At 36.4% G+C, this 27,989-nt stretch overlaps 2 protein-coding genes across 2 annotated transcripts in view; one reads left to right on the top strand and one right to left on the bottom strand.

The window, feature by feature from the left end:
- LOC136808687 (intermembrane lipid transfer protein VPS13A-like) overlaps nt 1-27,989 on the bottom strand; it is an 87,595-nt gene that overhangs the window by 50,988 nt on the left and 8,618 nt on the right. The window contains exons 3-35 of the mRNA XM_067065229.1: nt 23,324-23,366; nt 22,919-23,014; nt 22,603-22,710; nt 22,320-22,387; nt 21,865-21,903; nt 21,599-21,658; nt 20,820-20,879; nt 20,253-20,336; nt 19,577-19,634; nt 19,357-19,430; nt 18,525-18,685; nt 17,757-17,843; nt 17,281-17,365; nt 16,789-16,851; nt 16,344-16,443; nt 12,981-13,075; nt 12,465-12,532; nt 11,553-11,636; nt 11,128-11,213; nt 9,898-10,019; nt 9,544-9,602; nt 8,478-8,562; nt 7,886-7,953; nt 7,629-7,710; nt 6,811-6,901; nt 6,362-6,482; nt 5,818-5,890; nt 4,938-5,021; nt 4,046-4,200; nt 3,436-3,592; nt 2,280-2,789; nt 1,527-1,726; nt 376-1,073 (exon numbers count right to left, since the gene is read on the bottom strand). Coding sequence (XP_066921330.1) covers nt 376-1,073; nt 1,527-1,726; nt 2,280-2,789; nt 3,436-3,592; nt 4,046-4,200; nt 4,938-5,021; nt 5,818-5,890; nt 6,362-6,482; nt 6,811-6,901; nt 7,629-7,710; nt 7,886-7,953; nt 8,478-8,562; nt 9,544-9,602; nt 9,898-10,019; nt 11,128-11,213; nt 11,553-11,636; nt 12,465-12,532; nt 12,981-13,075; nt 16,344-16,443; nt 16,789-16,851; nt 17,281-17,365; nt 17,757-17,843; nt 18,525-18,685; nt 19,357-19,430; nt 19,577-19,634; nt 20,253-20,336; nt 20,820-20,879; nt 21,599-21,658; nt 21,865-21,903; nt 22,320-22,387; nt 22,603-22,710; nt 22,919-23,014; nt 23,324-23,366 — 4,024 coding nt within the window. The remainder of the gene's footprint in view (nt 1-375; nt 1,074-1,526; nt 1,727-2,279; nt 2,790-3,435; nt 3,593-4,045; nt 4,201-4,937; nt 5,022-5,817; nt 5,891-6,361; nt 6,483-6,810; nt 6,902-7,628; nt 7,711-7,885; nt 7,954-8,477; nt 8,563-9,543; nt 9,603-9,897; nt 10,020-11,127; nt 11,214-11,552; nt 11,637-12,464; nt 12,533-12,980; nt 13,076-16,343; nt 16,444-16,788; nt 16,852-17,280; nt 17,366-17,756; nt 17,844-18,524; nt 18,686-19,356; nt 19,431-19,576; nt 19,635-20,252; nt 20,337-20,819; nt 20,880-21,598; nt 21,659-21,864; nt 21,904-22,319; nt 22,388-22,602; nt 22,711-22,918; nt 23,015-23,323; nt 23,367-27,989) is intronic.
- Nucleotides 24,256-26,966, top strand: LOC136808689 (uncharacterized). The gene is made up of 4 exons (XM_067065230.1): nt 24,256-24,663; nt 25,167-25,398; nt 25,558-25,764; nt 26,569-26,966. The coding sequence occupies exons 1-4, from the start codon at nt 24,349-24,351 to the stop codon at nt 26,868-26,870; spliced, it is 1,056 nt and encodes a 351-aa protein (XP_066921331.1). The 5' UTR covers nt 24,256-24,348; the 3' UTR covers nt 26,871-26,966.

Below are 27,989 nucleotides of genomic sequence, written 5' to 3'. Positions count from 1 at the left end.
TGAATCCACTTAAGGTTGAAGCGAAAATTGATACCATATGGAATACAAAGAGATTCAACTCAAAGAAAGTATTATATACATCGAGGGGGAGGGAAGGAATTGTAGAAGGATTCAAATTAAGGAGAGGCCACTGTAGTATTTGTCTGTACACAAACCCCAAAACCTTTTCTCATTTGATATTTTTCAAACCGACCGTTGCGATGGAGTGTGGTGAGAGAGGGGAGACAACGAGAGAAGTGTTGCTATTTATAAGTCATACTTCATCGCAGAGGTCTCCGTACGGGAATTGTTCTATCAAACAGATAATGCGCACAGAGTGTATTACGAAGCGATAAACTTGAGATACACTCTGGTACAGAGTACTGCAGTAATTACCTTCGGCGAGATTCCCTTGGACAATCTTTAGAGCTACGGTCACATCTTCTTCACTGATTGATAACAGAATAGCTGGCATCTTTGCTTGAACTGAAACATCCGGTATGGAATGGTTACCTTTCGTTAAATTACGAACAATAGTTATTTGTAGCATCATAGGTTCAATAATGGCTCGTTGATGCAAGAAATCTTTACCATCTTGGATTAGTGCCTTTAACAATTTCAGATTGGATAACTTAATGGTCATGTTATCAGTGATGATAGATTTCTTATGGTGTTGATCATCGTTGAGGAGTTTGAATGTGTTGTAAACACGCAATTCACCCAGATCCACCAGTAAAGCCAATTCATTGTTTGATCCAACTGGAATGATAATAGTCGGTGCTTTCAGAACCACATTTAGTTTGACACGAGAAGAATGTCTATTCAAATCGGTCGCTGTTTCCAGAGCTTTATCCTTGGCAGCTTTACCAGCTTCCACAACTGCTTTCTGTGCTTCTTCGAAGTTTTCGGTGAATGACATTAAGTCTTGTATGAATCTATACAAGAAAACAACGCGCATTTGACCGAAGTTCAGTTTGACACTGGTGTCGACACACGACATATCGTATTGCTTGCTACCAGAAGATCCATTCTCGTAAATAGCCAACTCTAAATCGAACACTTCATCAGATCGCATGCTAATGATGTCTTTGTACCTGAAAAGTCAAATATCGGAGTATTACATGGTTAGCTCATTTTGGTGCATTGCACAGATTCGCAGTTTTGTCAAATTTTACAACACTGATTTTAGAACACTGGTGAACAGTTTCTGATGAACTGTTGTAAATAATACCCCCTTTTTAAATTTAACACAAGGCTGTCAAATTTTGTAGCTTTACAACTGTTTGAATTTCTCGTGGTTGTCGAAAAAACAACGTTTCAAAAACGTGCATTTTGAAGAACTATCGTTTGCTTCAAACTTTTCAAAAATAGGATGACAAATTTCGGCCCAGACAAATTTAATTAATCAATTTGTTGCACGGTACTGCAAAGCTATACATCGCCAAACTAATGTAAAATAAATTTCATTTGTACTGGAAAAAAGACATAATTCACTGAAAATAAAAATTTAGTTAACTCAAAAAACATTAAACGAATATGCAACGTACTTTGTTTCGCCAACATTATCTTGTACTTGCATATCTTTCATGCTGGCTTTCACTTCTAACAAGTCATCTTTCATCAGTACTTTAGCAGATAACCCTTTAACGAAGGCTTGTGCAAGGTCAACTTTGGCTGAACAAATCATGATACCAACACCATCCAGGTGGGCGGTCACTCTCATCTTTTTTTCTTCTTCTAAGCCAACCTGTTCCAAAGAGAAAAACAAGTAAATCAAAACCAACCTAATTGCCACCAAAACTCTAAAACCACTTTCATGAGTCTCTGCGGTAGAACGCAAACTATTGTTAGCATTCGAATAGCTTAACTATATTGACGTTACTTTATCGCTTCAATGCAAGGGTAAAAAAGCACTTCTACACTTGTGTTTTCGAAACCAAGAATTTCTCTTGTTCTTTCGTTACCAGTCTTCTCAAAAGTGCTAAAGGTTGATTGGTGTATTCAATGTAAGGTGTACAACAAGTGTTCTATCTATCATTCTATGAATGCCTAAATTCTATGTTTTTTAAAACAAAGGAAAATCGCAGCTGAAACACAATACGCAAAGACTTGAAATAATATTCTGCAAATGAAGAAAGACAGGACAGCGTCCACTGAAGATCGTTAAAGGACAATGGATCCCATTATTTACAGTGGAAAAGCTGTGTCTGCTAAAAAGGGCTTGACTGCGTTAGGCTTCAAGTCATCTAAAAGTAAAATTTTATTCAATGTGTTGAGTTTTCTTTTGTGCATTGACTAACCTGCTGCTTGAGTTCGTTGGCAGCTTCCAGTGCTTTAGGGTTGGCTAATTTTCGTTGTATCTGTCTCTCCTTTTCTTTTTCTTCGATGGAGAGACTCAAACGACTACCTGCCGTACTCAAACTCCGTTTGATCTTCTGCGTGGCTTCCTTATCATGTTTGTTAAGTGGTTCCAGTACTTGGTAGATCAATGACATGATGCTCAAAAGTGCTTCTTGATGAAGCATCAGAAATAAAGTAGCCACTTGTACATCTAAAATCTGATCCGTGGCGCCAAATTCATCTTTGAAATGTAAAGCTCTGACTTGCGCTTCTTTGGAATAAAAGTAACTTGGACCGAGATTCAAACTTTCGTTGAATTCACACCTCCGATAGCTGAATTTCAACATTTTGATGTTTTTGGGTGTACTCATGATGGCGAAAGGTTCTCCATCAACACCCCATGTCATTTCATTCAACACCAGACGACCAACTTCTGCATTGACGAACAAATCCCATCTTCGTAGTATCACCTTGAAAAGAAGAAAACATAACGCATGAAACACAAAATCAGATTCAGAATAATAAGGGGGGAGGACTTGGGCAAAAAGGGATACGGGATGTGCTGCCTCCGTGAGTCCCAGGTAGGGTCGCAAAAACATCAAATTAGAAAAATCAGTCACTGGTAGGATACCTTTTTGTGAAAGATTTTGAGGAAATTTTCGAATTTCAATCCAATTAAGGATCACTTTTTTTCCCAAAGATGTTCAAAAAGACGAGTTCATCGTGTAGGGTCCATTTTTTGAGCCTCAGCGACACAACCCCGTCGGTAGATAAGAGTAGTACCCTCTCCCTGGAATGATATCTTGAGGGTATTGTAAGAAAATCTGAATAAAGTAACTTTTTACATCTGATATTATCCCGTACGAACTACCACATACAGTGGAGTCTCCAGAACTCGAACACGCACGGGGAACACAAATTTATTGACTGTAGAGTATGGTTTATAAGGTACTGTTAACTGGGTACCATAAAACTTGTTCGAGTTAATGAGACATTCGAGCTATAGAGTTTCGAGTTAAAGATACTCCACTGTATATTACTGGATATCAAGTACTCGCCATAAACGACTCCAGTTTGTTATAGTAAACAATATATGGTAAAAGGAATAAAGCTCACCTCTGTATTGATGTCGTCCACGATGAATTCCAGACATTCTTTTTCCTGTTTCAATGCTTTGTCAGTCAAACCAATGGCGATCATCACTTTATGGATTTTAAAGTTCAAATCCACTTTGACTTGGTTCGCCACTCCTGATGAAAAGTCCGGACCAGCTCTAAAAAAATACGAACAAGAAACTTTGCAAAGGAGTGAAATTTAAGAATAGATAGAAAATCACACAAAAAATGTTGTTAATTGATTTTCAAATCTTTTTAAGAATGCCAGTTTTATCCGTAAATTCATGACTTTAAATCCTTCGAAAAGTAGAATTCGCGGAATCTAAATGTGTAAAATTTCACAATACGCCAACCTCACGCACGATCAGCCCCTTCCTTTAAATCAAAGACCCTAGTAATAATATACCCAGCATGCTACTTATATGTATGCAATAGTGTAGCCAAGAGGGGCGAAAAATTTGTGTAGGAGAGCAGATTTTCATGACACAGTAATAATCTATTCACGGTATTTATAGATAATTAAAGTGTCATAAAAATTTTTGCGCCCCTCTTGTCTACGCTACTGGTATGCTATTTCATTAATTTCCTTTCTTTCGTAAACAACAACGTACTCTTGTTGTAACTGTAGTATGGAGCCATCAGGTGGTGTCCCGTATTCATCTTCATCTGACGTCACTGATGTTGGAGATGTCGGTACAGGGATGGAAAATCCTCCGATGTCCACCCCTGTGTCATTGTCACCTGTCAAGCTTATCATTGACAACGCCTAGTAGAAAAAAATATTGAAACAAAGCTGTTCTTCTTCTAAAATATGCGAATAGATAATTTGGAAATTCATTATAAGCTTGACCATGAAAAAGCACAAACTCTAGTGATCTATCTGAACATATGCAGTAAGTTATCTCTAGATGCAACCACAAAAGAAGTATGTTTCTACATTCACTCAGTTTTTCCCATCAAAAACATGAAGAAAGCAATACAAAACTGTTGATGTAGGCCAAAACTGAACCCAAAACTAGTGAATCAATCCAAAGAAAGAATATATACGACAAAACAAAATCAATAATTTGGAATTGATGGAAATAGTTCAAAAACAAAAAGTTTATACCCACAATGCCGCAAAATCATGTTTAAACTTATAATCGGAAAACTATGGCTATAAGAACAAACTAAATATTATATGAACATAAATATTAAGAACAAGTAAACAATTTAAGGCTTTGTAGACTCTAAAAGACCCGATTTCTTGGTCAAAACGCTCACAAAATGGTGAAATTAAGAACATGTTAAGAACATTCGAAGGCTTCAAACATTTTGAACGTTCTTATAAAAAACGTGTAGTGGATGGTTATAAGCTGGCGTTAGTGTACGATAAGCAATAAACTTATGATACACCCACGTCACAGTAAGACTCCTTCGAAACGGGAAGGGCGAAAGAAAGTGATTCCGGTTAGATCTGTCCATGATTGTCATGAAATCCTTCCTCAGCGGTCGACAATTTACCTTGGTGAAGAGTCCTTCAGGTTTTTCTTCTCCGTCGATGTTATCGTGAGAAGGTGATTGAGGGAGTGGTATCGAGTCTGCTAGCTATAGAAAAGGAGAAATCATTTGTTCAAAAATCATAGCTTGGATTAACAATGCAATAAAAAAAACCACGAATTAATATAGATAGAACAACTTCTTTTCCAAATGTTTGCTAACAGTTCAACTAAAATTGGGCCATTCTATTTTATATCCATAAAATGGTGGTGGTGGACGAACTCTTCCAGGGGGCAATCTGAGAAGAATCTCCAGGGGGGTATTTTTCATTTTTTCAGGGGGTAAAAAGCTATTCTTAAACCTCCAAGGGGTAAACGACTGATATTAGTTCGTCCACACTCACTTTAAGACATGAAAATTATTTTTTTTCAGGGGGTATCCAAACATTTGAAAGAAATATGTTTTGACTTGAAAAGGTTCGTCCAACCCCCTTGAAATTTTTTGGAACAGCCCATTATTGGAATCTTTATTTATTTCTAACTTAAAAAATCGATCCCCTCAACTAGAAAGTCGTATATGCGAATTTTTCTATACTTCAAATATCAATATTTTAAAAGTTATCTTCGATTAAAAAACTAAAAAGTACATCACTCTGAGTTCCGTGCTTAGGTACTATAATCATATGTACAGTAATCTGGAAGGAGTAATATTGAAGAAAACTTTTAAAATATTGATATATGCCTCTGGTTATTTACTAATCGAGCAGTCTTATGGCATTGATTTACCACACTTGTTATAACCAGACTATACTGAAAATCAGACTATATTTTGAGATTCGACTATATTTTTGAAGGAGCAAACACAAAGCAAGACAGGATTGGAGGGTGTTGGCGCGATAACGTACCTTGATGAGACGACTGACTTTATCATCCGATACAGAAACAAACAGCGAAGATAATTCGCCAGAGACACATATCCTAATAAGGATAAAATATTTGATTATTAAGGTAGTTGCAATTGGCAATTATGATAAAACAGTAAAGCCCAATAAAGATGGCAGGGAAAAAATTGGAATTTTCAAGGAGATTTTTACCCTCGCTTTTGTCGTAAATGCGGTCCTCATTTCAGGAAATCGTATTATTTTGCATGAGAGGAACTTTTCGAATCTCACGACACTCGAACCCTTATTACTCGTGCATAGCTCCCATACCACCACACTCTTGAAAGTAGAATAAGAACAGAAGACTAACAACCTTTTGAACGAGGCATGGCATATATATCGTTTTGGTGCCGTATGATGGCAAGACTTTCTCATTCTCGGGTTCTTTCCGCTGTTTTCATACTACTTCGTGGCAAATACCTTACAGCCGTGAAACTACTAACCACTTAGAAAGTGGAGCCATGCCATCCTTCAGTACTGGCTGCTAATAACGAAACAACATTCTTACTGTTTTAAACGTGGATCTTGTGGAAGTATAGCTTTGGCAAGTTTGCCATCGAAATTGATGGGGTGCAAAATGTGTGATGACGCTTTACTGACGTTGCTTTTAGCACTCTTTAAATCTTCACCTAAAATACAGATTGATAATTTAGGAATTTTAACACGAATCAAAACAAACACCCTGCATGACGCGAACCAAATGGTCTTGATCGATTAAATTACCGCCACCGAACTGTCGTCTACCTATTAAAGATGACGCTTTATTTTGTTTCAGCTAGGGACAAATAAGCTCCATCTAGTGTATTTTATAAGATACCTGTGGTTTTTTTATGTGCAACCAAATCAAAATAAAACGTAACATATTTTTCTTTAACGATATTTCGACCTCTTATGTGTCTTTTTCAAGTTGTGTATTTTATAAGATACCTGTAGCTTTTGAAATGTGAAAGTTCAAACCTTCTCTAACGAGTAATATTTGAAGAGCTTGAAGCGACAACAAGAATCGATCATAAGCTTTGCTTTGTACTTCATTCACATCCTCAATGTCCTATAATGAGATGTGAAGCTTTTTTAGACAACTACAGTCAATTCTCTCTAATTCGAACTTCTATTATTCGAATCTTTCTCTAATTCGAAGATAATCTTTGGTCCAGTGAAGATCGAGTTAGAGAGAGAGAGTCAACTGTAAACAGTCTCTCTGCAAAACCAAAATCTTTTTACAAGCCTTTTCAACATATACAACAGAGGCCTTTTTACAATGATGGTGTGATGTAATGACCAATTTTATGGTTAAGACTTTTGAATATTTTACGTCGAACGAATTGGAAATCGCTATTAGTCATTTTTGCGTACAATAACATGAAGATTTCCTATTTGCAAAATAAATATAATACGAGAGTTTATATTTAAAAAGTCCTAAGTCTTATTTGTTTTAAAAGAGAAGGGGCTTATATGGTCACTAGACCAGACCTAAAGTATATAAAGGTATTTTAGCAAAATAGGTCAAAACAAAATCTTCGAAGTTTCTTTCGAAATCAATAGTTCCCCCTCATAAATACAATTGACTCTCTCTAATTCGACTTTCAAGAGACCAAGAATTTTCTCCGAATTAGAGAAAGATTCGAATTTAAGAAGATATTTTAAGCTAATTTCTAGCTGAGGGGACAAATATTTTAGTTCGAATTAGAGAGAGTTGGCTGTATGTTGAGATTAATTAGTAATTATTTAATAACGATCTCGTAACCATACTGATACACACGCAGATAATGACTTACCTTAGGGTCAAGGTGTCTGATTTGACTGGGATCGCTGCTCATCGTGATTTTACCAAAGTCGATCACCAGCATATCTGTACAACTGAAAATTAGAGAAAGAAAGTGCCATTTTCATATGGACCTAGCTGGTCAACAGAAAACAAAAAATCAGTAAAGACTAATGAGAAAATTTCGAGAAAATCCCAAAAAACCGCTTTTTTAAAGGGAAATTTCCGGATCTGGCGATCGTAAACCCTTTGTGTAATCCAATAACTCACCCATTGTAAGAACCTTTTTCAGGGATGATCAAATGAGATGCTCCAACATCAATGTCGATGTCCATAACCTATAGGACGCAATAAAAAAAAGATTAAAGTCAGTACATCTATTTATGAGCCTGTTTGCTTATTCTGCAAAAACATTCCACAGCTCCATTAAAAACGCAGACAATTCATTCCAATTCTTATTCGACACTTTGCATTCAAAACATTGTAAACTCTCTGGTCATTAAAATGTTATATTAAAGTGAAGACATTGCAGTGTTGAATTGAACAATTAAGTTGCGTCACGCGCTATCTTTTGTATTGATGATTGGTTGAATAACTGCAATCTTTATGCAAGCTCAGCGTTTTTGAAGCAGCAATTCGGAAAAACATAATGGCTTTAATGATTTGATATTGAAAGATAAGAAGTTAATCTGTCTGCAAGGACTTCGAAAATTTAGAATTTTTTAGAACTTTTTATTGACACGGGTGTCAGAAATTTCATCTATATAGACGAAGAATTGTAAACACTGAAATCTGAATATTTGATTATTGAAGTTGGTTAGTATGTAGTAGTAAATACTATTGTTACAGAAAACTTCAATACCGTTCTTTGTTCCATAGCATGTAGCAGACCAGCCGTACTTGAAACTTTAAAATCTTCGAAAGTAGAATACGCTTTGTCTTGTAAACTAAAAAAAAGACATCGAGTTAATTAACGACGTACTTACACCACAGTGTAAAATAGGTAAAGAAGAGAATTCGGCTATGACGCGCAAGGTCGTGGGTTTAATCCCTTGCCAGCCATACCAAAGACTACGAAATAATACTTAATGCATCTGAACTTAAATACTCAGCAATTAAAAGGATGGATCAAGGGTAAGTGGAACAACCCAGGGAGAAAGAGTAGCCCTCTCCCCTACATTTGGGTCGATAGCTATCGAAAGAGAGCCTTTGCATCGAGTCACTTACTTAATTAACTGCTTAATATTTACCAATCCTATTGTTTGTTTCAGAGTATTTCTTAATCTGAAAGAATTTGCTTTTAACCATCTCACTATCAATTTCGTGATAAAGTAATCAGCAGACTGTACACAGGATTTTCTCATCGGTTTTGTTTCGTTAGCAATGAGAGGTGGGAAGTTTTGTTGAAGGTGATTCGCAGTGTACTGTCGTGGTGCGCCAGCCGGTTACTAAGGCTGGGCCCACGGCAACAACATTTTTATTTAAAAGTTTTCCCCCGGATATTGGCCTGACTGCCGTTAGAAGACAGGAGATGGAGTTCATGGAGTAGATCAAGGAGGGAGACACAAAATGTTGAAGTCTAATTTCATTCGATAACTCATTATACAATATCCAAACATACAGTTCCATAAAGCATAAAAATTCAATAACTTTCAACACTCCGAGAAGACGGGAACGCACGATCGACTCTGCCTGGCCGGTGTCATTTCCGAACGAACTCTTTACTCTTCCTGGTACCTGGATCTCTTCTCTCATGTTGATACTCCCCGACGGGAGGACTTGCCTCGCCCGAGGCTAAAAGCGAAGTGTTTTTTCTCCTAATAAAATTTCTATCTAACGTACTCAAGGTGAGCTTCCATTCAATGGTTACCATAACTACGAACATAAATAATAAAATTGCAGAACTATGTCCTCATGACAGTACTTACTCTTGCAAGATAACATGTTCAGGAGGCTTGAAGAAACTAATGATATGGTTGATCGTGTTCTACAAAGAAAATAGAAAATAAGACTACCATGCAAGAAAGCGGCGGTAATTAATTGAGAAAATAACTTCAGTGTCTTTACCATCCCGAAAACCCGGCTCAAAACATTCGAAAAAGTCCCAAAGTGGAATAGAAGTTAATTGCGTAGAAAAAACGCAGGCGACATCTAGTATAGGTTGGTCAGGATCTAGCCGAATCAAAACCTAAACCATCCCTGTCGTAGAAAAACCAAAACACACATAAATTTGCTAATTACAGTTGGCAAGGGAAAAGAGTTATATTTTACACCAGACTTACAGCATCATAGATGATTTCTAAGGGTTGACAAATAGCAGTGATACATTGGTCAATGTCCGGTTTCTTCAAAGGATTCGTCTCAAAGATGAAATCCACCAATGGCAGAAATTCCATACCTCGACCTTAAAATGTAAGAAATTTCTTACCGTAACTTGGTCTAAAATAGCCAGTTTATGTATTTGTACTTTTGAGGACGGCAAAGTGACTGAAGTGATTTGGAAAAACCCGCACTTCTGACCCGCAAAATCGAGGACAGTAAAAGTGCTCGTTTACCGTCGTTCTCAGTTGGTCAGGATGTAGTCTAATTAGAACCTGACCTGCCTCCGTCGCTGAAAAACACACATACATAAACTCGGTAATTAACGTATGTGCAGACAGCAAATTAGGGTCTCAAAATTGGACTCTTTCAGCTCAGATAATATTAACCAAATCTGGGTAAACATGTGCAAAAAATCAACCCTTACGGTGCACTTTTTTCCATTCAAAGTTAAAGATTAGATTTTCCTAAATCTTGCCTCAAAAACATTTTTCTCATTTTTCACCCTTAAACAGTGCACTTTAGGAGGCCTGAAACACGTTCCCTTAAATATCCGCACTTACGGTAGGTCGCTTACCTTGAGTGCCATCGGGCTTTTCACAAGGTAGTCTAATACCGTACTAGTTAGAATAAACGCACCGGGTGTTTATAAAAATGTTTTGGATTTTAGCAGGGGCGTTTATTCGAGTGGGACGTTTAAAAGAATGGGACGTTTATTTAATAATTTATAAACAAGGTCACTTTAGTAACGTGAATAGGAATCTTATTTTGCTGTTTCATTATTATTTGAGTACAAATATGTCAATTTAGGGATGTAAAAACGGGTCAAAACCAGTTCGAATACAAAAAGCAGGGTCGGATACAGGAGGTAGGCTATCTTATTCATGGAGAGTAATTAGTTTCCATATAAGGTAATACGATAATAAAGTGCACGCTCCTCCATTGGTTATAGCCTCCCTCTGTATCCGACCCTGAAAAGAATACAATTATTGTTGTATATCTAAGTTTTTCTTCGTAGTATACTTTCAAATTACAACCTGTTTCAAATAAACACCCCTCCTAGGGGAGGAGGCGTTTATTCAAAGGGGGCGTTTATTCGAGTAATACGGTATCTGTGTGGCTTTCAGACTTACCTTATTTACACACTAGAAGCTAGAAAAGAAGCTATGGACCTTTTGGATTTGGTGTATTACCTTGTAACATGTTCTTGATGATGAGAGGTGTACATTGAGCAGAAGCTGTACCAAATAACTTCATCTCTCCTATCTTTGCACATAATCTAAATATGACAATCCGAGAAATGATGTAGATATTTTATGTGGATAGAAATTATGACAACCTTCGATTTCTTAACAATCTTTGATGTCACGTTACGACGGGACTCAAACAGGCTCAATGTTTAGGTATTATAGAAACGTTATAAAAGCACTTGGTTACTAATACGTTTACGGAACATTACAGTGCTGTTGATAAAAAGATGATTTTGATGGAGGCTCGTTGGCAAAATATCATTTTCGTGTAAAGAGTTTTGGTCCGTATTTAAACCCTTTTCAAAATAAAGAGAATAGAATAGAGCGTTTGCTAAAGAATACAAAATGGTGGAAGGTTTCTTTCTTACTTGAGAGCTTGGGCAGAAGGTCTTTGGAAAACTTCTACAATGATGTTGTTGAGTGAAAAATCCAACACTTTGAATTCTTTCGCCCTTAAAAATTAAACACCCAGACAAAATTATCAGAGCGAGCAAGTGTTAAAATCAAGTCTTAGGATTCGGGAAATGGAATATGGGGATGTTTCTTCTTCATAACGTGAGCCACTTTATTTAGAAGATCTTTCAATAAAGATGACAAAAATGTATACATTAAAATTCCATTAATTTATTAATTTTCGCGCACTTGCCCGCGCGAAAATAAAAAGATGCACGAATTAGTGATCGTTCTGAACGTGTAGAAATCTCATCTGAAGGCTTTTTTAATAAAATGGGACCTAGATTCATGATAAATATGCCTCTGGGATGTAAAATCTAGTTTGAATACACACTTAAAGTGGGTAAAACTCACTTTAAATCGTCAAAACACTCAAAAAATACTTCAGAATCTGCAAGATGCCCAAAAATTAAAGGATGCGCGAATGATCTATTTTACGAGCTGCTCGAAAATTGATGGAATTAAGGTATTATGAATTAAAACTTGACTATTTCCCCTTAACAGTAAAAAGTCTGCCCGAGTTTTAGGAGCATTGAAACAAAAAATCGTCGGAGTGTATCATCAAAGTAGCAACCGTAGTGCAAAGGTAGCATTTGGCTATGGTACACAAGGTGGTGGGTTTAATCCCTGACCGGGTCATATCAAGGACTGTGTACTTGGATTTAGTACAAAATTGGTGAATAATGCATCTCTGCTTAATTGAAGAGGAATCAAGGATGGCGCAATCCCCTACGTTCGGGTAGATAGCTATCAAAAGAGGAGCCTTCGGGTCTGCCTACAACTGACAATATGATCAAACTAATTGAATTGAGTCAGTTGATGCTTACTTATCTGTGTCATCGATGAGGCTGATGAATAATTTCTGGAGAATCGATTCCACTGACATCGCCACGTACTGAAACACACAGAATGAGATCAATTAGTACAAAGATTTCCAGGGAATTCTTGATATTTGTAAGATAACATGACATCAAATTTCTAATGGAAACACCCGAAAAAGCCGGGTTTTTGGACAACCGTGTTTCTTTTTTTAAGTAACAGACAGTGGTCAAATCCCTGCTCTTGTCGGATGTTTCCGTTATAAAAATGACTTACGCATATCAAGAAATGTCAATTAACCGTTAAATTCGGGCAAAACTGTGCGAGTTTTTCTTGTACTAAAAATTATTAGGATTACGGCTATGGCGGAAACAAAAGACCTTAATCGGGAGAGAAGCCACAGGGCGTAGGGAAGTCAATTTGAGCCAATTAGTGATACAATTTTTATGGCCCAAATTGTTCCACGACCAAAAGAGTCGCAACTACTGAAAAATTATTTTAAAAGCGTGATGTAATAAAAGTACCTCTTTAGGGAAGGGAGTGATGACTTCATTTTCAGTATAACCGATTGCGTCATACAATTTCTGCATTTCCTTCTCCTGGTCATCACCCATTAAATCTAAACAATTAAAGTACCTTCCCAATAATTTTGATAGTCCAAATGTTTTGGAAAATCTATTTTGATGATTACAGGAAGTTCGACGCAAACAAAGTCAATAGTTGATGTACGGCTCCATATCGCCTTTGTTTACCTAAACAGACAACGGTATTTTGGTGTTTTCACCGTGTGGACGGCGATTTTGGGGACATGTCAACTTTGCTTTATACCGTCTCCTTCGATTTTTCTCGATTACATAAACTCGCTAATGAAAAACATCCAACGGCGTGGTTTGGAAATGACCATGGGAAAAAGAAGATTAAATCAGGTTAAACTAATCTCGTAACAGATCATCCATTCTGTATACACCTTGCTCTGCTTTTAAGGGGCATTGTGAATGTGACCTGGTTGTTCCGCCAAAACAAACAAAAACGCGTTGTATTTTGCATCAACATGAACCAATAACATGCGGTTGCGTCCCACGGAAGATACTACGGATCCTAAGGGTTTACTCGCTTGCATTAAAACGAAAGAGAAATGTATAGACCTATCAATATTATATAGATTTCTATATATTTTTACATATTTTTTTCTTCTTTCTTAGACTTGAAAATGAAACACAGTTTTCGAAATATATTGTCAAATCAAATTAAATTGTTGGCTACATATTTATATAAACTATTTTGCCACAATGCTGTTACCGTTCAGATTGTTTCAACGTTCCTGCGAACGTATGAGTTGTTGGAAATATTTCCTCCACTACCGCGCATCATTACGTAAAGTGGATAATAACAAACTTCGTTTGCAGTTCCTGAATCAATGTTTGAGATCACAAATTATCCCTAAATTTCTAAAGTTTCGAATTCCAAACAATGGTTGTTTTGACAACAAGGCTGTTCATGAGTTTCAAATCAAACTGTTGAAAAAGGAGATTGTAAAAGCTGGTAAAGATGGTTTGATTTTGGAAGAGAAACTTGCTGGTAAAAGGGATATTTTGAAGCAGGAGATGTGTGAAAAATACTTTCCATCTGTTGTTACATACAGTCGACTCGACATTATTCTTGCCCGTAGAAAGCAAACAAAGAAACTGAATAAAAAGCTCTCACGACTTTCAACAGATCAAGATCGACCACTATTCAATGTCAAAAACTCTATATTTTGTTTTGAGCTTGATGACGACCCTCCGAAATATGTTATCGAGACACTTCAACTTGGTCCTCGTAATGATGTCCTTGAAAAGTTCAATCAATCAAAGTTCCTTGCAGAAATTGATGGTTTTTTATCGTTTTGTAAAGATAACGAGGTTGATGACCAGTTAATGACTGACATAAACGTCAAAACTTTAACTTATGTGAAAAATTGTAAGAAGCAAAAAACTAAACGCAATATTCAAATGACGAGAAAGTACCTGAAAGATAAAGGACTCATAGCAGTACCGTTTGACAAAGGAGTTGGTATTTGCTTGATGAAAGTTTCGACTTACAATGATAAAATTCGCGATATTGTCCGGTTACCGCAATTCAAGAAATGGTCACCAGAGCGCAAGAATGCAAAGCACCCTGTCTTCAAGGAAGAGGAGAAAGTAGTAGCTCTACTGAATCGATTGCTAGCTGAAGGAAAGATTAGTCAGAAATTGTTCTCTGATTTAAAACCCATTGGAAGTCAAGCTCCTCGTTTATATGGCCTTGGGAAGGTACACAAAACTAATTTACCCTTACGCCCAATTCTATCAATGCCAGGATCTGCTTACCACAAAATTGCCAAGAAAGTTTCCGACTGGCTTACCATAGTGCCCGAATGTAACATCAATACCTCTTCGAAAGAGATATCTGACAGCCTCAAAGACATTACCCTGGATGAAGGAGAAGTCCTCGTGAGTTTTGATATCGTATCACTTTACACCAATGTCCCTGTTCTCGAGGCTATCGACGTGTCTACAAATCTTTTATATTCGGGTAGATTTAAGAAACCACCGGTTGACCAAGAAACTTTCAAAGAACTCTTAACTATTTGTAGTCAAGATGTTTTAATGTTAACGAGTGATGGCTACTACCGTCAGATTGATGGCCTTGCCATGGGTAGCCCTCCTGCCCCACTCTTGGCAAATGCATGGTTGAGTCAATACGATGACCAAATTCGAGGAGATGCTAAAATTTATAATCGTTATATGGATGATATTTTACGCGAGATAAAGAAAGAGAATATCCAATCAAAGTTAGTCGAGATCAATGGCATCAAAAATGAACTGAAATTTACTCTTGAGGAGGAAAAAGAATGTTCTATTCCTTTTCTTGACATGAAGATAACCCGTTCAAATTGCTGCTTAACGTCAACTTGGTACAATAAACCAACTAATACTGGACTAATGATGAACTATTATGCCTTATCTCCTATGAGGTACAAGCGCTCTAATGTTATTGGTTTAGTGCATCGTATTTACCGTTCTTGTAGCACAAGAGAAAACTTTTTAACTTCGTTACAGAGAGCGCGAGTTTTGTTGATTAAGAACCAGTATCCAAAATCGTTTTTTTGAACCTTTGATCCCAAAAAACAATCAGGAAAATAGATCATCCAGAGGAAAAGGAGTCTGAAGATGAAGTCGACCGCGTTGAAAAGATGAAAGTTTACGTTGAGTATCGAGGCAAAATAAGTGAAAAGTTTTCGAATGCTCTACGAAAATGTAATGCGCCCTGCATCATTGTGTTTACAACGAGAAAACTGAGATCATGTTTATTGCCCTTAAAGCCCACTATTGAGAAAGAGATGAGAAGCTTCGTAGTTTACCAAATTTGTTGTCCTCGCTGTAACGCGAGCTATGTCGGTCAGACGATGCGACATTTACTAAGTCGTTTCAAAGAACATCGCTATGTCTCAAGTCCCGTTGGATCACATTTTAGTAGATGCAATAAAACTCTAACAATAGATGACGTTTCCATTGTTGATTCATCTATGCGTTCCGTAGAGGCTGAGTTAATGACCCTAGAGGCTATCAAGATAAAAGAAATTAAACCGTCGTTAAACACTAAAAACGAATACAAGAGCAAGGCGCTTGTGATTGATTTGACGTGAAATAGGAATTTTTTTTTCAGTTATGCTTTGAAATTGTAAGGGTAAGATGTATGTTTGATATGATGTGTTTGTTACAACAAATATTATATAGATTTCTATATATTTTTACATACTTTTTTCTTCTTTCTTAGACTTGAAAATGAAACACAGTTTTCGAAATATATTGTCAAATCAAATTAAATTGTTGGCTACATATTTATATATATATATCAATTTTTACCTCCAATTTTATTAGCAGCAGACTTTTCTGGTTCTTTTGATCTGGAGAAGAAACTGAAGAAACTTCCTTTGGAGCCTTTCTTCTTTTGTTCCGTTAAAACCTGAAAAATAAGGGAAAGTCAAAGTTGGCATTGCTGACTTTTTCATGCTTTGAATTGAGAACATTTTTTATATCTGCCTAAAAATAAGCATAATGAGTCTCGTTATCAAAAAATCTTTCTATCGAATTTTACCTCATATAACAAGGAACTTGTGTGAAAAAATTCATTTAAAGACTAACTATAGATCAGTCGTTAAGGAGTGGTACAGGAAAAGCCTGTATAACCGGTATGAAAAACACATATACATAAATTCGCTTTTATGCTTACATCGGTCGGACTATTTTAAGAATATATTTAGAGGCTATTCATGTTCATTTTTTTTGAAAATAAAATAAGTAGTAATGCCTCTGTAGCAGCAAGCTGTCGAAAAATGGTGATGCTTGCAATATTCAACTCGTCCTCCATGCTCTAACAAAATAAAAAATAAATGGGGTGATGTAAAGTCGATTCGATTGGCTTCATATAAACACGTAGGTTTCTTTCATAAGTTGGTTCGGTAGAAATTTTCCTGATGCCTCAATTAAAAGCGAAACGTAGCGACCATAGTACAGTGGTAGAGCATCCAGCTACGGTGCGCAAGGTTGTGGGTTCAACCCCCAGCCGGGTCATAGCAAAGATCTCCGATGGTACTTGATGCCTCTCTGCTTGATGTTCAGCAATTAAGAGAAGGTTCAAGGGTAAATGGAGCAATCAAGGGAGAGTGTGGCGCCCTCCCCTACCTTTGGGTAGATAGCTATAGAAAAAAGAGCCTTCGGGTCGCCTCCGACTGCGGTCGCAGACTTACTTATACCAGAGCGAAACAAATCGATTAATAATACGAGACTGTTAATGTTTTACCTCTAGTTCAGTGAGAATTTGTTTGGACGGATTTTTCTGTTTCAATTTTTCCTTGTACTTCACTTTGTAAGCTTTGCAAAGAACTCTAGAAAAACAAAATAAGGTCATCACCGTTACATTCTCTTTCTCGTCAAGAATAATTTTAGAAATTAAAACTGGGTTTTCCAGCATATAATACCTGGTAATATCGAAGAACAAATTATAGTTCAATCTGATGCTTAGAAAATAATGGAATGTCAATTTTAGGCTCCTTTTATGTACCCAGGCCAAATAAATAGCACAAAAAAAGTAAAAACAAGAACACGTTAAGATCATTTTAACATAAATTGTCAAAAAATGAAGACCAACTGAGATTACTAGAAGGTTTTTTGAAGAGCGTGTAAAAAACACAGTGAGCATGGGTTTGATCATTATTACCCGAGATTACTGGATGTTTTCGAAAAGCGTGTAAAAAGTGCAGCGAGTGTGATCATTACCGATGTTTTTGAATATGCTTCCAACTCCACATTTGAGATCGTCTTTTGACATCCACCTCCAGTATGCTGGACATGCAGTACTTCCACCTGAAATCACAAAACCACTATACACTAGAATGCATGGTCAGTTTAGTCACCAACCATAGTGCAAAGGTACTGTATTTAGCTACGGTGCATAAGATCGTGGGTTCAATCCATGGCCGAGTAATTAAAGACTTAGATACTAAGCTGTTTGATGCTCAGAATCAAAAGGAGAAGGGTCAGGGCCCGGGGGGGGGGGGGGGGCAGCTGGGCAAAAGGACCGACGGGTATGGGCGGGTCCTAAGGGTACCTTTTCCAATATGTTTAAAATGCACTGTACGGGTCGGAAAAACTAGAGATGCACTGTAAGGGTAGAAATTTCAGAAAATTCTTGAAAAATCTAGATATTTTGACCAAAAATGCTAGAATTTTGACCAATTTTTGCACGAAAGGGATCGAAAATTTGGGGGAAAATGCACTCGAAGGGTATGATTTTCACTGATTTTTGCTGCACTGTAAGGGTGCAATTATAAAAGCCAATTTTTGGCCCGCACATACCGTCAGTCCGCAAACCCAGTGACCCCCCCCCCCCCGGGGTCAGGGTAAGGAGAGCAATCGAGGGAGAAAGAAAAGCGCCCTCTACTTTCGGATAGATGGCAATCCAAAGGGGGCCTTCGGGTCACCCTCGACTGCGTTCGCTGAATCACCTACTTGATTTTGAAAAAGCAAACAGATCCGGACACTTACCAAATACTTTCGTTCCCAAGAACGGAGGTATGTGGTCTGTATTTACGAAAAGGTTGGTTCCTATTCATTCGTTCAAATGATTCAATCAGTTGCACCACGCCATGATATTGACTTCTTGCCACGATGATACCAAGTTCTTCCAAAACCAAGTTCAAAAACATCTAAAAAAAATAATCAATTTATTTCAAAATTTTGAAGTTAACAAAAAGTATACTACTTCAAGTTTCATGCCTTCTATGAAGATTTATCGATAAAAGGTATATCAGAAAATGAGTCACTGAGAGGCAATGCTAATCTCTTTTGTCAACCTCAATCATCACCTACTGTGTCTCTACAGTCTCGCTTTTTGCCCCTTTTGTCTTTTGGAATTTACCCTTTAATAAATTTTGTACCCATATTTATTTCAATATTTCAACAAGTAAGAAGCATAAGCGAGTGTCGAGCTTGCTTGATTAGGCTTTTCCTTTAACAGTCGGAGAATGTCAAGTTGCTACAGATTATCTTAATGGGCCATTCCATTTTATAACCTTAGAGGATAGTGGACAAACATTTCCAGGGATTAATCCAAGAAGAATTTCCAGGGAGTCTAAAGAAGTGTTGTTTTTTTTTCATTTTCCAGGGGGTACGGCTGATTTTAGTTCGTCCATCCTCACTTTAAGACACGGAAAGAATTTTTTCCAACGGTTTTCTTTGCAAATTTGCCATTTTCAAGAACATTTTTTACTTTGAAAAAGTTTGTCCACCCCCGTGTGTGGAAATTTTATGGAACCAATGGAACAGTCCAATTTTGACAAGCATTCTCTATTTCATGTATTTCACACGATAAGCTTACCTTTGGGATGTCAAGGTTGGAACCTGGTTTGGTGTTCAGCTTCAATTTCTTCGTTGCAACCATGGGACTCAAAACTAAAGAAATAATACATAATTTCAGGCTTAAAAACAAGCATGCAAACATGCAAACTAAAATGCATTCAATTGTGAGAATGAAATTACATTCGAAATTAGAAAAAACTATTTTAAATCTGAACTGCTATGCAGCAAATTAATCTTACTATATTTCGTTTTCTCTGGCTTCGATTGGTGTGTTGAAATTTGCTTCGTTGAAACTTCCTGAAAAATAAAACAGAAAAACTTTAGTTTAGTTTTTTTAGTAACCTATAAAACCCACAATAACTGATAACTGATGGTTTCGTAGCCCCGCTGGAACTTTTTTCCACAGTGGGGACAAAAATTCCTATTGAAATACCAAAGAAGATAGAATTTCTATTGTTCCAAAGTTAAAAAATTCAACGGGGATGGTTTGATGTGCAATTTTTAAACATTTAATTTCGAGTAGGGATGAAATCATCCACCGGGGACAAATTTTTTACCAAACTTTCCAGTGGGGCTGGGGTCCCGCGGGTCTGTGAGACGGGTGTCATTATCAGCATCATCAACAACAACAAATAAGTACTTCTCCAAAGGAGGTAACCTAATGGCGAACTTAATTTTTCTGGGCACTAACCTTTATATATACCCCAGACAAAGTTTATCGCTTCTGGTCAAGCAAAAGTGATATCCTAATGGTAGCACTACTCAATAAGGGTGAAAAATATTTAAAATGAAAATTTCATTGAATAATTAATTGGCTCACATCGACTAGGGTGCCACTTTTTATAAAACTCAAATCAAAGATGGTGGATATAACTTGGTCCAGGGTAAATAAAAGTTTTGTATGTGATGACTCACCAACCATTGCTTGGTATCAAGTGAAGGATCAATCAGTTCGTCTCCTGGATTCCAATATAAAGCCAAATTGTCTAATTTCACCATCTGAAAAAAAACAACTTGATATCAAGGATCTTCCAAACTAGATGTAGATGTCCTTACGGGTGACTATCCAAAAGTCCACTCGACCAATCAAATCCCTTTGAGCACTGATTGGTTGCTTTAGCTTAATTACATCATAATTTTGAGATTCAACCAATCGATTTGATTGAATTGTTGGGCGATCTTTTGGATAGTAAGCAATATATATGGTAGATGGTCGAAGAAAAAACTTTTAAAAGTATTATCATGCCTTTTTGACAGGGTAGCAAGCAGTCTCCCTAATAAGTTTCCCTGACTTTTAGTTGTAAATCTGCCATTTTTCCTGGACAATTGCGCTGATAAAGGGTAGCTTTTCTTTGAAAGGTGAACTAGACAAATTATGGTTATAAATCTTGCATTTTCCTTAACAATCGTACTGAAAAAGGGTTAAATCTTATCCCCTTGCAAAAAAAAAACAGCAAAAAAAAAGAAAGTGATTATAAATACCTTATGAATTAATGAGACAGATTCTTTGATAATCTTTGGAACAAAATCTTCATCTGTGGTCTGGAAAAGGAAGAAAAAATCATCATTTATTCATCATCAACAGAGACAAGTTCCTCAAAGGTATTTAACGTAATAGAGATGACTCTCTATAATTCGATCTTTAAGGGTCAAAAGTTTTCTTCGAATTAGGGAAAGATTCGAATTACAGAGAGTAATTAAAACATCTTTTCAGCAGAGGGGACTAAATACTTTAGTTCGAATTACAGAGAGATTCGAATAATAGAGGTTCGAATTAGAGAGACTTGACTGAATGAAGTTGAAGTTGTTTTTGCATTACAACTTAAAACACACAAGTTTGTATAAATAATTTATATGTGAGTTGTTGTCGAAAAGAAGTAAAAAGTCAATAGAAAAGACGTAATCATTTGCAGTCCTAATCATGACTTCTTTTGAAAAAGGTCTAACAAGCCTCAAAGCCAATATTATTACAACAAATTTTTCTTTTTTTAATAGCTTAGAAATTCCAACAGTTGTAGGTAGAAGGTGAACAGGTATTCTGTTAAAGCAAGAAAATTGTTGAACTTTTTATAAGCATTTTTAAAGAAATTCTCCCTGAACAAAACGAATCTTTTAGAATTAAGGAGAGATAAAGAAATTGGTGGGATCATGGAAATATTACATAAATTGTTGGATCACCTTTTTGTAAATTTTGTTAACTCAAGTCAAGTCAAGAGAAAATCAGACTTAAACGAGGGAAATGAAATTGTCTGGCCACCTACTTGTGCTGTTAAACTTTCCATTGTAAGACCGACTGAAAAGGGTCCATTCACATCACTGATCTATAAAAAAAAGATTGGGAATTAAACAGTGGAAAGTAATAAAAGTATTGATATTCTCGTTAGGCATTTAGACGAATTTAGAGTTTAATCAAACTTCGCCAGTTATAAAAAAGTAAAATCAATGAAAACTAAGGAAGAGTCGTATTTCACATTGAGTCGATTGAAGAGAAACATTTCTTTTTATTTTAAAGAGAGAATAATCTTACTGAGTCTTCATAGCGAACATGTATGTTCTTGATCGTAACCTGGAAACGAGAATAAAGTAAAAAGCGAATCCTCATCTTCTTCTTCTTGATTCGTTTATTAGACTCATGTTTTTGGGAATTTTTCGATCGAAAACGGTTTTATTACAGAATATAGCTGTATCATGTTTTGTTAAGTTACGTAATTCCCGCCACTTTGGAAGCAAACGTTCGAATCTGTAAAGGTGGTCCCTTACGGAAATCGAACGTTTTCTTCTGTAATTAAAGTAGTATGAAGACATAGTTTTTATAAGACGCAAAGAAAAGACACATTCGTTCAAAAGTTTATCATTCCATTTCTGATCATTCTCTGAAGATAAATTGGTTTTAGTCGAGGCGGGATAGGCAGTAAAAAGCTGACCACGAGCGACTTTGACTTTGAAAACCTTGACACATTGAAATATGTATGTATTTTTTACCTGTAGATTTTTTATGACATTTGTTGCAAGTTTCTCAGCAAAACCGTCACTCTCCTCTTTCTTGGCGCCTTATGATGAAAATGAATGAAAGATTAAAACATTGAAAAAGCATAAGGCGAGGCCAATTTCATTTGTTGTTTTACAGGCCAAGCCACCTAAAAAAGAGGGTCGGTCGGGTCCGTAAAACAACTAATCAAATTGGTCTCGCCTAACGTAAAAGAATGTCACTGACTCTATATATCACGACAAATTAGCGATCAATTATGAAATATAGCCTATGTACCTTTCTTTTTGTCTTCTTCTCTTTGCCTCGCTTCTTCGATATTGTGTATCTGTTGTTGTTTCTTGTCATGTTTTGATTTTTCTTCGCGTTCTTCATTGTATTTGATGTCTGAAACAAGTGAGGCTATCATTCAAACCAAAGGGTTATTGTGCTACTTTTAAATTAACCAAAAGGCAATGACTAATTTCGTTACTCAAATTGTTAGAAAAAGTTTGTATATTGGGGTATGCCAGAAAAGAATTTAAACCAATCGGGTAAGCCATCTTATTTCACGAAAATTTAAACCCGCAGAAAATAGAAAAACACCAAAACATACCAAAATTAGGTTTAGCGACAAGGTGGAGATCTTGAATATCGACAACAGTTGATTCAGTGTAAAGATTCTTCCATGGGATGGACAAGACCAATTTACCTAAAAAGAAGAAAAAGAAAGATTGGCTTATTCACGAAGCAGGTGCATTAATAATGTTGACAAAGCAGAAGCGAAATGAAGCCATTCTATTGGTTAAATTCAAGTTTTACGTCACTTCTGACCAATAGAATGGCTTCATTTTGTTTCATAGCGAAACGGAATCGTTACATCCAAACATGGTTTTAGAGAGATTTTTAGGATTTCTTTAAATAAACCAAATTAATGAGCAGAGGAGAAATTGAAAACTAATGCATGAGGAAGTGAAACGAGGGTAATGATTGAAGTGAAAATTTATCATTGTACACCTACCCAAATATCCACGAACAACTTTTATGGGTAAGTCAAGATCATCCTAAAAAGTAATCACAAAAAAGAGTCAAACATATGGATATTAGTTCATAGGGCGACACAAATTTAATTCGTTGTTCAACGATTTGACCATCAGAAAAATATGGGCCGGTCAGTACAAACAATAAAGATAAATTCTTAAAATGTAGGATCGGAGGGTCAAGGTTTATAAAGTTTGTGGTGTTTTGAAGAAGTAGAATTTTTCCTCTTTATCAATGATCAATTTTCGCACAATTGCCATTGTAATATTTTAGATTGGTCTAAGTTCTGGGATTAACACTTTTTCAACCTGTTAAAACCAGTTAAAAATTTTTGTTAAAAACTTCAAATCCATACTCCAGCTTTGCAAATTCAATATTATCATAATGTTTTTTCAGAGTGGTCGGGCCCGTAGAACAATATATTTAATTTCGTCTGGCCTTACTTCTCATTATTGACCCAGTTTTCGTGTAACAAAATGATAAAATAGATCTCAACAGCTATCTAAGATGATTAAAATTCCATAAAAATATTTCCGATAATCAATATATTTAAAGGAAAAATTTTACTTTCAGTCATGATTAAAGTAATTACTTCTCTTTGAAAAAGAGGCGTCCAGTTTCAATAGAAATTTGAAGACAAGTAAAAACAATTCAGTAGTGTTATATTACTAGTTAAATTGCTTTTTCCCCTAAAAGTCAAGTTATATTTCACAAAAGTAATATTTCTGTAAGCAAAACCAAAAATTGAAAGTAATATCAAGCTCAATCAAGAGATTGTTCAAAGCAGAGTTCGCATCATTTTTGAAGTTACTCACTGGTTGCTCTCTGTCAAATTCAAAAAAATTCAAAGAAAATCGCATGAAAATTATTTTCTTTTAATTCAAGATACAATTTACAAACACATGAAGAAAATATAACTCTGATTCATTGGATAACAATGGTGCTATAATTCTAAATCTCCAAAATTGAATTCTTTGGAATCGAACAAGACTTTACGAAGACAAAATGCAACGACAAACGCTTCTACTCATCGTTGTCATATTGTCCCTGGTCTTGGATAGAGCAGTTGATGGTTGCAAACAATTTTATCAAAAGACAGATAAGAGAATTTGGTTTGTAGAGGAATCAATAGGTATGAGAAAGAGAAGCAGATCTCTTGTTCAATGCTTGTTGACGTGTAGCAGGAGAAAATACGAGTGTGACATGGCAGGATATTCGCCAGTTACTGGAGCATGTATTTTGTACGAAGAAAGCACACAAATGATGATAGTTGATGAAGACGATGGCATTGATTTATACGTCCCAAGAAAAAATCAACAAGTAACCATTATCATAAAAACTTTTGATTCTAAAAAACTTTTGATGGTTTACTTTTTTTCGGTTTTCCATCACGTCTAGTGCTTCATAAATATGTATTTTCCAAAAAAATATAAATGTTAAAAACATTTCAATGCCAACAACATGTTTTAACATTTTGATTTTTGAAAAATACATATTTATGAAGCACTACAACTGTATTGTGCACTCTTTGGATGTTTGTTACACATTCGTCATTGATGGTTTTCCATCACGTCATAAAAAAAGTAGGTTAACCACACCATAAATCGGGGAATAACCCTCTAAGTAAACTATCAGGTGTAATTGTGTGGTGCTCACCACTCTTGACTCCGTCTGAGAGGGAATTCCCTCTTCATAAGAAGTGGGACCCATTTCCCATGGGGAGGGCTCCTATCATCATTAAACCACCAGTGGGAATTAAGAATACAGTGACGTCATTATTCCAATAGTACGACTCTTCTCAAGCATTTTTTTCCACCTTACAGGAATACGCTGAAAGTCACCCAATAACAAATGTTGAACAGCCCGCAACACCGAAGACCGCGACCACAACAACGAGCACATCAACTTCTACAACACCGACGACAACGAGCACGACAATTTCTACAACACCGACGACCACGACGACGACAACCCCTACACCAACAACAACAATTGCATGGCCATTGATTTGTACTGATCCGTACAAAACTGGTCCCACCTGTCAAGACAACAAAGGTTTGTTATATATATTGCCTACATATAGACTTTCCCTAGGGTTTATAAAGCTCAGTGTTATACCCAAGCTTCAAAAACTCTATAACATTTAGCAGTTACAATATTCAAGACACCAGATGTCAAAGGAAAAAATATACGGTATTTTTCTTTTTCTCGTAGACCTGAAGCAAGGTTTAGACGAAAGATGCAAAGAAGCTGACATCAACAGACCAATTGCCATCTTTCAAGCGATTGGTGGAAATTTTCTTTGGAGATGTCATAACGTTAACACATTGAGTGCTGATCACCTGTTTTACATCAGTGGAAGTGATTATGATGAATCGATGCACAACAAGTTGAAAACGTGGATAGATAACCATCCATATTGTGAGTTTTCTGCACCTTTTAATCGCAAAGGTTTCTCTTTCTCTATCAGCAAAGGTCCTTTCAACAACGATGAACCGACTCTTCGCTCTACTCTTAGCTACCTAATAAATGGGTCTCCTTTCTTTATCTATCGATCATTTTTTGCTGCAACAACCTCCTCTCCAGACAGTACGACCCTCCGTTTATCAACTTTGAAAGTATTTTAGCTGTCTGTATTTTGACGAGGCTCGGTTGTTCTTATTTTATTGGTACTTTGAGCCTCAAATTGTTTTTACCCTGCTCGTATTTGTAGGGTGAAAATTAAGGTATTTTAGGCTTTATACCCAATTTTTAGTACATTGACCCTTAAAAAGCATGAAATTGAATAATTCCAGACTCAGCATTGTTCTCAAATTGTTCCTATTTTGAGCCTCACTGTTCTCGTAAAATAAAAAGAGTGTATTTTAGCTGTCAAAGGAAAAGTCTCCTTATCTTGCTTATTTACTTCATTTTGACTACATTAACGCCCGTCTTTTAGGTACTGCGGTGCATTAAAGGCACCATTTTTCTTTCTACCTTTCGTTATTTTATGAATATATCTGCCAATCTATTTCTGATAAGTCGAATCATCGTTCCGAGGGAGACTCCCGCCACCATCGAAGAAAAAACATTCGGCCACCGTCGCAGTATAAGTACACGGGTGGGAGTACCTCAAACAGGGTCATCGGTCTTATATTACGATTCAGCACCCCTCCCCCCAGGAATTATGAATTGATGACAATTTTTCAAATCAATTAAAACAGTTCGTTTTAATATTACTTTCAGATAAAGGAGCACAATTCGAAATGAGCAGAGCATCCAAGAGTTGCGATAACAAGTGCACAGAAATACAGAAAACATGTAAGCCAACCGAAACGGCCAATTCCATTTATCCTTTCCACCTGACCGGAAAAAGCTGTCACCATCACGAGATAGATAAATCATCAGGCGGAACAAGTTTTTGGCGTTCCGGTAAAGACCCCATAACGTCGTCAACTGGCCAGTGCCAGGGTTTTATTAATATTCAAACATTCAGTTGTAGCAGTCCGTCAGGTTCACATGAACAAAGGGTCTGCAGATGTGTTTGATGGGGTACAATAATTAATCCTATCAAAGTTTATATCTTGGGTGTGTCTTTGTTTTCTGACAACGATCATAACAACAATTATGAGCCAGGTTGCGTAGACACACGAACTGTATAGTTGATTTTCTGGCACGGCAGTTCCTCACAACCAAAAGAAAAGAATTCTATTGGAAGATCAATGATGGAAAGAGATATTATTAGATACTAGCAGTCCAAGACATCAAAGACGACTTTCCACTATTTCATTAACTTCAATGAAGAACAACGCTTCTTAAAATGGCAAGCTCAGCCGTTGAAAATAACTTCATTCTCCGATAAAAAGTTATGTAATCAGCTCTGGTTGAAATAATAAATCATATTTTATGTCCTTGAAATCCATTGGAAAAGTATAATTTATTCCTACTGATAATTCTTCTTTTATCGTATAATTTAGATGATGACTGGGGAAATGTGTTTAGAGTAATGCTGTTTTCCTAATCCATGTACGTACTCAGTCGCTAATACCAAGTACTTCACTATCACCTTGGGTTTACAACTAAGCCTTCTCCAGGGGCGGTGCAACACCCTTGCGAAACATGTACTCACAGGGTATGCCTACGGAGGCTTTTTTCCGTATCTTTCTTTATTGTCATTAGATTTATTTTACTGGCTGAAAGTCCGCGGTAAATATAAGCAAATTATTTATCAAGTCGCGTTACAAGAAGCGTGAATTTGAGTCTGTGTTTTAGATCTTGTGCACGAAACGTTTTGTAGACCTTGCACCCTGAAAATTTTTTCAGAAAGACCTGTATCAAGTCAAAATGCAGGGTTTGCCCGGGATTTGGTGGCTGTTAGTGTCGAAACATTAAAAGTCAAGACTTCCGATGCTTGAAAATTTGTGATTTTGACCTTGGATTAGGGTATCTTTAGTATCATTTTTTGTTGGGGGAGAAGAGCTTCACAATAATTTACGATTGATTTTTTGATTTACGGTATTATTATATAGATGTATATCATAATTTTATATTATTGTGTACAATCTTAAAGTATACTGTTTTCAGCTCAAAATTCTAGTGGTGTAAAAATGACATGTTGTGTGCGTTAAATCGGAATTAATCGCCGGCAGGTGCCTTTTCCCGAGAAA

Source organism: Clytia hemisphaerica, unplaced genomic scaffold (genome assembly GCF_902728285.1).
Source record: "Clytia hemisphaerica strain Z4C2 unplaced genomic scaffold, Clytia hemisphaerica genome assembly, whole genome shotgun sequence".
In the NCBI taxonomy this organism is placed as follows: Eukaryota; Metazoa; Cnidaria; class Hydrozoa; order Leptothecata; family Clytiidae; genus Clytia; species Clytia hemisphaerica.
Note: the sequence above shows the minus strand (reverse complement) of the source record. Positions and strands in the feature narration are given on the sequence as shown.